The 12193-nt window shown below is 51.5% G+C and overlaps 1 protein-coding gene across 1 annotated transcript in view; it reads right to left on the reverse strand.

Moving 5' to 3' along the window:
• MASTL (microtubule associated serine/threonine kinase like) overlaps nucleotides 1-12193 on the reverse strand; it is a 68127-nt gene that overhangs the window by 30259 nt on the left and 25675 nt on the right. The window contains exon 6 of the mRNA XM_088457821.1: nucleotides 7663-7807. Within this exon, the coding sequence (XP_088313947.1) occupies nucleotides 7663-7807 (145 nt within the window). The remainder of the gene's footprint in view (nucleotides 1-7662; nucleotides 7808-12193) is intronic.

A 12193-nucleotide genomic window follows, 5' to 3' on the forward strand; every position in this document is an offset into this window, starting at 1 on the left:
ATTGGGGAAATGAGTTAACTAATACCCTACTGTTACTTACTATCACTCCATACATTTAATATTGAAATGCTATAAACAAGACTATAAATAGTCAGACGGCAGAAAGGACATCCTTTTAAATCTACATCACCTTTTCCTATATTTAATAAACACAAGTTTATACCATTTCAACTATCTTTAATTTTAAATATTTTGCCTAACAGAAACTTCTAATAAATTGGACAATTATAATTTAAATAGTTATAAATAACAAGAGATATGGTAAGAACTTACCTTTGTTATCTCTGTTTCTACGAAGTCCATAGGGTCCACAGGGTGACCTTGGGGTATAGCTGGATCCTGGATTCTCGGGCACCATGGAGTTAAAGCTTTAAGCTGCTCCCAGGATGCACTTGGGTCCATCCTCCCCTATACCCCGCCCCCGAGCCACAGGCACCTCAGTTGGTAAGCAGCCCAGGCCGGAGGAGGAGACGAAACAGAGAGAAGGAAGACTGGAACACACAAGAACCATACTCACAGAAATGGGAGACGGAAAACCAGGGACCAGTCACAGAGCCCATATGAAGCCAGGTGCGTCAGGGCGGGTGCCCTGTGGACCCTATGGACTTCGTAGAAACAGAGATAACAAAGGTAAGTTCTTACCATATCTCTTGTTTTCTACTTCAGGGTCCATAGGGTGACCTTGGGGATGTCCCAAAGCAGTCCAACTAAGGGCGGGGACGCTCCTGTGCTGATAGAACCCGGCGCCCAAAGGATGCATCCTGAGAGGCAAAGGTGTCAAACGCATAGAACCTCAAAAAGGTCTGAATGGAAGACCAGGTGGCCGCCTTACATAGCTGAACAGCAGAGGCGCCACGGCTAGCAGCCCAAGAAGGGCCCACAGACCGAGTGGAATGAGCCTTAACAGAGGCTGGAACAGGTAAACCCTCCTGCATATAAGCCTCAATAATAACAGAACGAAGCCAACGGGCTAGAGTCTGTTTGTTGGCAGGCCAACCCCTCTTGTGAAAACCAAAGAGGATAAACAAAGAATCCGACTTCCTCACAGAACTAGTCCGGTCCACATAAACCTGGAGTGCACGGACAACGTCTAAGGAAGTCTCCCCAGCCGAAAGATCAGGCAACTGAAAGGCTGGTACAACAATTTCCTGATTAATGTGGAACCTGGAAACCACCTTAGGCAGGAAATCAGGACGAGTGCGAAGCACCGCTCTGTCCTGATGAAAAATCAGAAAAGGGAGACGACAAGAAAGCGCCCCAAATCTGAAACCCTCCTGGCAGAAGCAATTGCCAAGAGGAAAAGTGTCTTAAAAGTTAGCCACTTGAGCTCCACTGACTCCAAGGGCTCAAAAGGCGGACCCTGTAAGGCCCGAAGAACCACCGCCAAATCCCACGGGGCCACAGGTGGCACAAAGGGAGGCTGGATTCTTAAAACTCCCTGGAAAAAGGTGTGTACGTCCGGCATAGCAGCAATCCTGCGCTGGAACCACACCGACAGAGCAGACACGTGCACCTTCAGTGAGGAAAGACGTAATCCTAAGTCCAAACCCGACTGAAGGAAAGCCAGAATACGCGAAACACGAAACACCTGGGGATCATATTTTCTGACCTCGCACCACTGAAAGTAAGTGTGCCACACTCTGTGATAGATCCTCGCGGAAGCAGGCTTGCGCGCCCTCAGCATGGTGGTAATAACGGAGCTAGAAAAGCCCCAAGACCTCAGGACGGCTGTCTCAAGAGCCACGCCGTCAAAGATAGTCGACCCAGATCCGGGTGAAGACAGGGCCCCTGAGACAACAGGTCCCGCCGTTGAGGTAGGAGGTACGGAGCGTCGATGGACAGGCTCCGCAGATCGGAGTACCACGGCCTTCTGGGCCACCAGGATCAGTGTGCCTCCGTCCTGCTTGAACTTGCGTAGGACCCGAGGCAGCAGACATATCGGAGGGAACAAGTAAGCCAGTTGAAATAGCCATCTCACCGACAGCGCGTCTATCAGACTTGCGCCTGCGTCCCTTGTCCTTGACCCGTACACGGGCAGCTTGTGATTGTGACGGGACGCCATCAGGTCTAGCTCTGGCAGCCCCCACTTGTCCACGAGTAGTTGGAATACCTCTGGATGAAGCGACCATTCCCCGGGATGCACGTCGTAACGGCTGAGGAAGTCTGCCTCCCAATTGAGGACTCCCGGGATGAAGACTGCCGAGAGAGCTGGAAGATAGCGCTCCGCCCAAGCCAGGACGCGGGACACCTCCGACATCGCAGCTCGACTGCGAGTCTCTCCCTGGTGATTGATGTACGCCACCGTGCTGGCGTTGACTGACTGCACCTGAACGGCCCTTCCGTGAAGAGCGGTGCCGGACGACTGCAGGGCTCTGTATACTGCCCGCAGTTCCAGGATGTTGATGGGAAGAATTGCTTCCTCTGCCGACCAACGACCCTGAAGTGACAAGGAGCCTGTCACCGCCCCCCCAACCCCGGAGACTGGCATCTGTCGTGAGCAGAACCCATTCCGGGATCCAAAAGGGGCGCCCCTCGAGGAGAGGAGCAGTCTGCAGCCACCAGGCTAGGGACAGACGCACCTCTGAGGACAACACCAGCATCTGAGAGCGGATCCTGTGTGGCAATCAGTTCCATTCCGAAAGAATCAGCCCCTGCAGGGGCCTGGAATGGAACTGGGCAAACTCCACCATGTCGAATGCCGACACCATGGACCCCAAAACTCTCATCGCTGAGTGCACCGACACTCTGCCACTGCTCAGACAACTGTGAATCCGCAGCTGTAAGGAGGAGACCTTCTCTGGAGTCAGAAAAATCCGTTGCTGACGAGAGTCCAGCAGGGCCCCCAAATGAACCATCCGCTGTGATGGGATGAGGGAGGACTTCTTCCAGTTGATCAACCAGCCATGCGCCTGTAGACAAGCGACCGTCAGGTGGAGATGCTGGATCAGTACCTCCGGGGAGCTCGCCAGCAACAGGAGGTCATCTAGATACGGTAGCAACCGTATCCCCTGGCTCCGAAGGTGAGCCGCCATGACCGCCATCACCTTGGTAAATACCCTTGGTGCCATGGAGAGGCCAAAGGGTAGAGCCCTGAATTGGTAGTGGTTGTGGAGAATAGCAAACCGCAGAAACAGTTGGTGCGATGTTGCTATAGGCACATGGAGGTAGGCGTCCTGGATATCCAGGGAGACCATATAATCCCCCGGTTCCATCGCCAGAATGATGGAACGCAAAGTTTCCATCCTGAATTTGGGAACCCTGAGAAACCTGTTCAGGGACTTCAAATTGAGTATGGGGCGATGAGAGCCATTGGGTTTCTGCACCAGAAACAGCGTAGAGTAATACCCCATCCCACGTTGAGACTGTGGTAAGGGTATAATGACCCCCGCCGTCAGCAAGGCCTCTACGGCTTCCTGAACCTGCAAGGCCTTGGTTTTGTCCTGAGAAGGACTTGTGCAAAAAAACTGGCGAGGCGGCCTGTGCCGAAAAGACAGGGCGTACCCCTGGGAGACCACTTCTCGCACCCAGGCATCCGTGGTGGTATTGTGCCAGCACTGGGCGAATTGAAGAAGTCGGCCTCCCACTCTGGGGTCCCCCAGAGGGAGGCCCGTCCCGTCACGCAGAAGGCTTATCTTCTTGCTTGGAAGAAGGGCGCCTAGCACTCCAGGCTTGCTTCTTTGGTTTTGAGGCGGTCTTGGGTGCGGGCTGCCTCGGGAAGGACTGACCCTTTGCCTTGCTCTGAACCCGAAAGGAACGAAAGGCCGAGCTCCGGACCTTAGCAGGTGTAGCAGCTGAAGGGAGGAAGGCTGACTTGGATTTTGCCAGGGTATCTACTATTTTGTCCAGGTCCGGACCAAATAGTAATTCCCCATTAAAAGGTAAGGCCTCCAAGCCTTTCTTTGAATCCGCGTCTGCTCTCCAAGACCTCAACCACAAGGATCTGCGAGCAGACACTGCTGCCGCCGAAACCCTAGAGGTCAGCAGGCTAGCATCCAAAGATGCTTCTCCAATGTAGGAGGCGGCATCTCTCATCTGTCCTAACAACGCCCTCTGGACGTCCGGAGTTTCATCCGTAAACGTGTCCTCCAAGGCGTTGGCCCACCCCTCAATGGCCTTGGCCACCCAGGAGATGGCCATGGACGGCCGGGCTACAGCCCCTGAGAGAGAATAAATAGACTTTAGACAAGTCTCCACCTTCCTGTTCGTAGGATCCTTCAGCGAGGATATAGATGGCAATGGCAAATTAGCACTCCTGATGAGGCGTGTTACATGGGAATCGACCGCAGGCGGAGTTTCCCATTTCTTACAATGCGCTTCCGGAAATGGATAATTGGACGCCAAGCGTTTCTGTGGCAGGAATCGCTTACTTGGCGTCTGCCAGGCCACCGCCATGTGATCAGTCAACTGATCAGACAAGGGGAACGCTGCAGAAGGAACCTTAGCTTTTTTTAAAACTAGGATACCTCAACTTGGGAGCGGGTGCCTCATCCTCAACCAGAAGAATGGCCCGCACCGCCCTAACCAGAGCCCACACATTGATGGAAGACTTAGTGTCTACCTCCTGGACTGAGGCATCTGAGGCTGAGTCATCCTGCACCTCACCATCATCCGAGGACCCCTCAGAGTCCGAAAAGTGCACAGCCTGCGCCATAACTGTGCGTTTAGACGCCCTGGAGGGCACGTCACTGCGCAACATCGACTGAAAAGCCGAAGATGCTGCCGCCAAATCTTGGACAGTGTGGGAAAGCAAATCCACCCAGGGTGGAGGAGCTGCCCCAGGAGCCTGAAACGGCACCACAGCCTGCTGCGCCACAGGGGTGGACTGTATATACATTGGCAACCCCGCATAGGGACCAACAGGCTGAGACCCCGGGGGAGTCTGCAATAATTGTGGGACACCCGGGGGAATGGGGGATGGCAGGCTGGGGCAACGCCCTAGTAGGGGCGGCAGTCGGGACCGACAGACGGTCCGCGATGGACACCAGCACCTGGGAAAACATCGCCCATGGTGGCTCCTGCGACATAGTAGGTTTAGACATACCAGGGAGCGCCTGGCACCGTCCGCACAGGCCGTCCTGTGACAAATCCTCCCTATCCACTCCTGCAGAACAGAGCCTGCAGGAGAACAATACCGGAGCCCCGGAGTGCTCAATCTCCTCCTCAGACATGACTTAGGAAGAAAACGTGCGCACTCACCCGTGTGCTGGACAACAGCCCACAATATGGCACTGAGTAGCACACAACTGTATGTGACGGACCTCACAAATACGTGATCTATATAAGTGAGGTCAGTAGAAACACCCTTCCCCCGCACACCTGTAGGGCTTGTAGGAGAAGCAAAGGGATAGGTATAGGCTGACAGTAAGTAGAAAAAAGACAGAGACAGGCAGCACTAGCAAAAGTCACATACCATGCAGGAAGATATACACACTGCACCTTTCCACTACAATCAACCTCCCAGATTCAGTGTCTGTGAGGGCTATAGTGCTGTGTACACTGTCCTTTTGCAGGGAAGAGGTACACAGGGGGACCGGTCCGCGTGCTCCCTGAGAGTATCTGCGCTGCCACAGAGAAAATGGCTGGGGGAGACCTCAGAGGAGGAGTGGCCGAGTATCTGCAGCTCAGCGACGCCAGACTACTAGCTGAAAGGCGTGCTGAGCTGAGGGGAGGAGCCGCTAGACAGGGAAGGCTTCCTCCCCTGGCTAGCAAATTTAACCCCCGGGTTGCCGGCATCCCGCTTGCCGTTTATTTACCCTGGTGGTCTAGTGGTCTGGCGGGGTATTCCTCCAATGGAGGGGGAGCCCGCCGCCACCGCTAGCGCCCCCGGTCTGTCCCCTAGACCGGGGGCATGGGACTGCGCTTAAAAGGAACCCGCGCACCGCCGCTAATCAGCGGTGCGCGGCTTGCCTTGATCTCCCCGGCGTCTCCGGCAGCAGTCCCGGGGGAAACCAGAGTCCGGCTAGTACAGACTCTGGCTTCCCCCGCTGCGATCCCCAGTTCAGTGCTGGCGTCACAGCGCCAGCAGGGAGAAGGAGCGGCAGCGTGGGCGTCTGTACAGACAGCCCATCGCTGCTGCTCTGGAGAAAAAAACTTAAGTAAAAATAAAATAAATTTAACTTAGTTAAAAAAAATAAAAAAAGCTTTAGGGGGCTGCTCCTGCCCGAGGATCCAGGATCCAGCTATACCCCAAGGTAACCCTGTGGACCCCTATGGACCCTGAAGTAGAAATTTAATATTTTAGATATATTTTTCCAGAGAATCTTTGAAGGAATATTGATATTGGATCTAAAAGTGCATCTGACGTTAAAATCTTGCCTTGTGTTCTTTGATATATTATTTACAAGATTGTCAAATAGCACCCTCATAGACATATTTTATATATGAAACGAAAATATATATTATGAGGAAATACTAAAATCCTTCAAATAGACCCAAAAATACCTCTGGTTTCTGTGAATCAATAAATACAAATCGGTGTGGGACCATTTGACGTTTTTTGCACATAGAAACAACGGCACCGCAATTCGCCCCCCTGGCAGTCCAGTCTCACACAGGTCTCGCACATTTTTGCTCGCAGCTCCATAGGCAACAGCAACTCGCCCCTTTCACGGCTATTTGGATTGAGCCCATAAGAGTAGAAGTCAAGTATAGCACAAAAGAATATAAATAAAAAAGCCTGTATAAGGCTACAGCAACACCTAGGTAGGGACACAGAAACTATGACCTGGCACCAGCTGCGAGGTATCAAGGAAGAGCTGGACTCTCAAACCGGCTGCCTGTTAGCAGAGCCCTAATGAAATTGGCTTCCCCGCGTCTCTGAGGGATAGTGAGGAAACCATTGGGAGGCTACGTGCATTAGGGGACGCGTCAAAGGGTGGGAAAAGAACAGGAGAAGGCTCCTCCCTTAGGTTGACCGCCAGGGACACCCACCATTTTCACTGCAACTCGTTAGTCCCTGGTGGTCTAGTGAGAGCACGGAGCACCGGGCTGCCCTCCCTGGCGACCTCCTCCACCGAGGGGGGAAGCGCCACTGTCCAATTGGTGTGGGGAGCCGCTTTTCTGAGATCCCGTGCTCCGGGAACTAGCTGGAGCTACTAACTATGGCGTCAGAGCTTTGGACACCATAGCAGGTCTCGCAGATGGGACAAGCGGCATGAGCTCTGTGTCTGCAGCACCACCACCAGATGCCAGAAGAAGTTAAAAAATTAAAATAAAATCTCAGCTGCAACTGAAAAATAAAATAAAAAATGTGGACAGCTCCTATGGACACTAAAAATAACCAGCAGTTCAGGGAAGGGGGGGAGGGGCCTGTCCCGTAAATCTTTATCTATTTAGTGCCCAAACTACTCTACTCTGTGTTCTCCGGTGTCTCCATGGAAAAAACAAAGGCGCACTGACAACAGCCAGCAGTGCTAATGTACAGCAAAGTGACATAGGATATGTATTTGGAAACCTCCGCAATGGGCATCCCCTTTGATCAGTGCGCTGGTTGGGCTGTGGGGGGAGCGCAGGTAAGTTAAATTTTCCTATTTAACATATTTCACTTACAGCCCAAAGTTCTTAGTTAGTGGAATTATCTTTCAATTAAAACAGGATATATATTTCCATGTTGCAACTGCAAGCACAAGGGATAGCGCTGGGAATAATATAGGGCACACTTACATGAAATGAGGAGCTTATTGACTTTCATTGAATTTTCTTTATTTTTCATTAAAATAGGTGGAGTAAGGTTTTCCTCTGTAGTCTTATTATGGGCCGGAGTCACTGTGGAGGCACATGGCTGCATCTTCCCCCGAACTGGAGAGTTCTAGAATTATGAAAAACAAAAGCTCAATTAAAAATAATTTTATTTATATCAGATTTTTACATGTGTGAAACAGCAACAGCCACTAATGAATTACAGTACTGCAGATGAAACTATAACATAAGCTAGTGCAGCATTCTCTTACCAAATGCCATGAGACCGCTGGGGCAGTGTCCAGAAACAATTTTCATTATTAACCCTTTAAAAGAGGAAATATGGTAATAACTTACCTTTGTTATCTCCCTTTCTACGAGGTCCTTAGGGTCCACAGGTGACCTTGGGGTATAGGTGGTGACGTAGGCATCGGGCACCATGCAGTTAATTTCTTTCCCCCAGAATGCACTGGTCCCCCTCCATGCCCCGCCTCCCAGCCAGGGCATTACTTAGTTTAGTAGCAAGCCAGAGGCCGGAGGAGAGTACTGTGAGAGAGAAGGAAGTCTGGAACATACAAGAATCACATTCTCGCTAGGAAGGAGACAGACTGTAGACCAGACAACACCATATCTACCGTACAGGGCGTATGCCCTGTGGACCCTAAGGACCTCGTAAAAAAGGAGATAACAAAAAGGTAAGTTCTTACCATATCTCCTCTTTTCTACTTCAGGTTCCTTAGGGTCCACAGGTGACCTTGGGGATGTCCCAAAGCAGTTCCCCTTAAGGGTGGGTATGCACCTGTACAGAAAGGAGGACCCGCCGCCCAAAGGAAGCATCCTGAGAGGCGAAGGTATCAAATGAATAATACCTCACAAAATGTCTGGACTGAAGATCAGGTGGCCGCCTTAGAAAGCTGGACAGCCGAGGCACCACGCCGAGCTGCCCACGAAGGGCCCACAGACCTCGTAGAATGAGCAGATACAGAAAGCGGGGCTGGAAGACCCTCCCTAGAGTAGGCCTCCGAAATAGTCAGACAAAGCCATCGTGCTAAAGTCTGCTTTGTGGCAGGCCCTTTTTATGGAACCCAAAAAAAACAAAGAGAGGGAGTCTGACTTTCTGTATGACCCAGAACGGTCCACATAAATTCGGAGGGCTCGCACCACATCCAAAGAGGCCTCCCCTGCTGAAAGACCCGGCCCAAGAAAGGCTGGAACCACAATTTGCTCATAAATGTGGAAACTTGTCACTACCTTAGGAAGGAAACCAGGGCGAGTTTGAAGCACTACTCCCTACTACAAATCCCTACTAATAGGGATTTGATATTCTCACATATCCGGATTACAGTATTGTCTCCTGTCCCAAGCCGTGGCTCTGCAGTGAGAACAGGAACCTGCTGTGTGAGGTGAGAGCACACACAGACATCTATCCCCCTGCAACCATACAGAGAAAGGGATTTTACACCTTTGCAATAGCAAGATAACAGCAGCATTTTCGGACCAGCATTGCCCCTACAGACGTCAGGGAGAGGAGAGCTGGGTAAATATACCGAGACTGTACCACTAAATCTTCACCCTCTTTGAAATAGCTACCTTGAATCACCTGTTGGTTGGCTGCAGAGAGTGTTGATTGGCAAACTTCAGGGAGTGGACATTTAACAGCTGAAACTTGCTTTGGAAATCTCATTACCCCCCCTAATAAGGAGTACAATTATTGACGGGACGTGAGTGCAATATTGCTCTATTTGGACATAATTACAACCTTAAAGGAGATCAATATACTTATTTATACAGGTGGACATTTGATTGTTCACACATGCTATAATTGATCCATTATGATGAACATGTGAGAATGGCCATTTAGATGCTGATTTATAAATGTTTTTTATATGTTAATACTGTGTAATTTTAATAAAATATTTTATTGTATTACATGTATCCTTATGTCTATGTGAGCGCACCCTGAGGTGAATAATTTCAGATACCACCTCTTATTAATTAGTCTCTGAAACCACACTGACAGGGCCGAGACTTGTACCTTCAGTGAAGCCAGGTGGAGTCCTAGGTCCAGACCTGCCTGAAGTAAAGCCAGTATCCTGGAAATCCTGAACGTCCGAGGGTCATACCCTCTAGGGGTGCATCACTGCAAGTAGGAGTGCCACACTGTGGTAAATCCTGGCAGAGACTGGCTTCCGTGCACTCACCAGGTGTTAACCACTGCACCAGAGAAGCCCTTTGACCTTAAGAGGGATGCCTCAAGAGCCATGCCGTCAAAGCAAACAGACCCAGATCTGGATGAAGGCGGGGACCCTGTGACAACCACGGAGTGTCTACTGACAGACCCGAAGGTCTGAGTACCAGTGCCTCCTTGGCCACACTGGAGCCACCAGTAGGAGCCTGCCTCCTTCCTGCTTGAACTTTGAGTATGCGAGGAAGAAGGGACACCGGAGGAAAAAAGGTACGCAAACCGAAAGGTCCACCTGACCGACAAAGCATCTACTAGCAGAGCTCCTGCGTGTCTTGTCCTTGATCCGTACACTAGCAGCTTGTAATTGTGTCGGAAGGCCATTAGGTCCACGTCTGGAAAGCCCCATCTGTCCACACCAGGAGTTGGAACACCTCCTGGTGAAGAGACCATTCCCCTGGATACACGTCGTGACGGCTGAGGAAGTCCGCTTCCCAATTGAGGACTCCAGGTATGAACACTGCCGATATGGGCAGAAGGCCATCTGCTGGTCATGTCAGGATGCGGGACACTTCTCGCATGGCCGTCTGACTTGGAGTTCCTCCCTGGTGGTTGATGTACGCCACCGTCGTGGCGTTGTCTGGCCGCGCCTGCACAGGATTTCCTTGTAGGATGTGTCCTGCTCTTGTGAGCCAGGAACACTGCCCTCAGCTCCAATATATTGATTGGAAGGACGGCTTCCTCTAACGTCCACCGACCTTGAAAGGAGTGGGGACCTGACACTGCACCCCAACCCCGCAGACTGGCATCCGTTGTCAGTAGAGTCCAGTCCGGTAACCAAAAGGGGCGTCCCTGGGTGAGATGCTGAATTTGCAGCCACCAAGCCAGAGACAACCTGATTAACGGGGAGAGCACTATTGCCTGTGCCTTCAATTTCTGAGGTGATCTGTCCCATCGGGCAAGGATCAGTGTCTGTAGAGGCCCCGAATGAAATTGCGCATACTCCACCATGTCGAACATTGACACCATCGACCCCAGCAATTGCATTGCTACAGACCCGGTGACTGTGGAGACATCTGCGTACCCACGTCTGTAAGACCGAGATCTTGTCTGATATCAGGAAGATCCTTTTCTGTTGTGAGTCCAATAGAGCTCCTAGGTGCAGCATCCTCTGCGACAGAGTTAGAGACTACTTCTCCCAATTTATGATCCATGCGACTGAAGCACCGAGATGGTCATCTGGAGGTGATGGAGAAGTACCTCTGGAGATCCTGCCAGGAGCAACAGATCGTCCAGATATGGTAATAGGCGGATCTCCTGCAGCCACAGATGGGACGCCATTACTGCCATAATTTTTGTAAATACCCGAGGGGCCGTGGATAGGCCAAAGGGTAACACCTGGAACTGGAAGTGTTGCTGTTGCACTGCGAACCTGAGAAACAGTTGATGTGAAGCCGCAATAGGGATACGCAGATAGGCATCCAGCATGTCCAGGGATACCATGAAATCCTCCGGTTCCTTAACCAGTATGATAGTACATAGTGTCTCCATCCGGAAACGAGGAACCCTGAGGAACCTGTTTAGGCACTTCAGGTTCAGGATAGGGCGGTAAGTCCCATTTGGTGTTTGCACCAAAAACAAGCTGGAATAAAACCCCATGACCAGCTGGGGCTCTGGTACTGGGACAATCACTCCCGCCTTGCGCAAGGAATATACCGCTTCCTGTATCAGTAAGGCTATGTCCTTGTTGGAGACGTCCGAGTGGAAGAATTGGTGAGGGGGCCAGCTGCGAAACGAGAGGGCATAGCCCCGAGAAACCACTTCCCTTACCCAGGCATCTGTTGTGGTCTGATGCCATCACTGGGCAAACTGAAGTAGTCGGCCTCCCACTGTGGGGTCCCCCAAAGGGAGGCCCGTCCAGTCATGCTGTGGACTTGTTGTCCGAATTAGAGGCTGGACGCCTTGTACTCCAAGCGTGATTTTGGGTCTGCCAGTCTTCCTGACAGCCGTCTGCTTGGGAAATTACTGGCCTTTAAGCCTAGTCTGCTCCCTGTAGGGCCGAAAGGAGGGAGTTCGGGAACCAGAGGGGACTGAGGCTGATGGCAGACGAGCCGACTTGGCCGCTGCTGAAGCGTCCACGATCTTGTCTAGATCTGGGCCAAACAACACATTCTCCTTGTAGGACAAAACTTCCAGTCCCTTCTTAGAGTCCGCATCCGCTCTCCAGGAACGTAGCCATAAGGACCTACATGCTGTGACAGCCGCGGCTGACACTCTTGAGGATAACAAGCTGACATCCAGAGCTGCCTCATTCATATGGGTAGCCGAGTCACG

The sequence above is a fragment of the Taudactylus pleione genome, unplaced genomic scaffold (genome assembly GCF_031769625.1).
Source record: "Taudactylus pleione unplaced genomic scaffold, aTauple2 ptg000788l, whole genome shotgun sequence".
Classification (NCBI taxonomy): domain Eukaryota; kingdom Metazoa; phylum Chordata; class Amphibia; order Anura; family Myobatrachidae; genus Taudactylus; species Taudactylus pleione.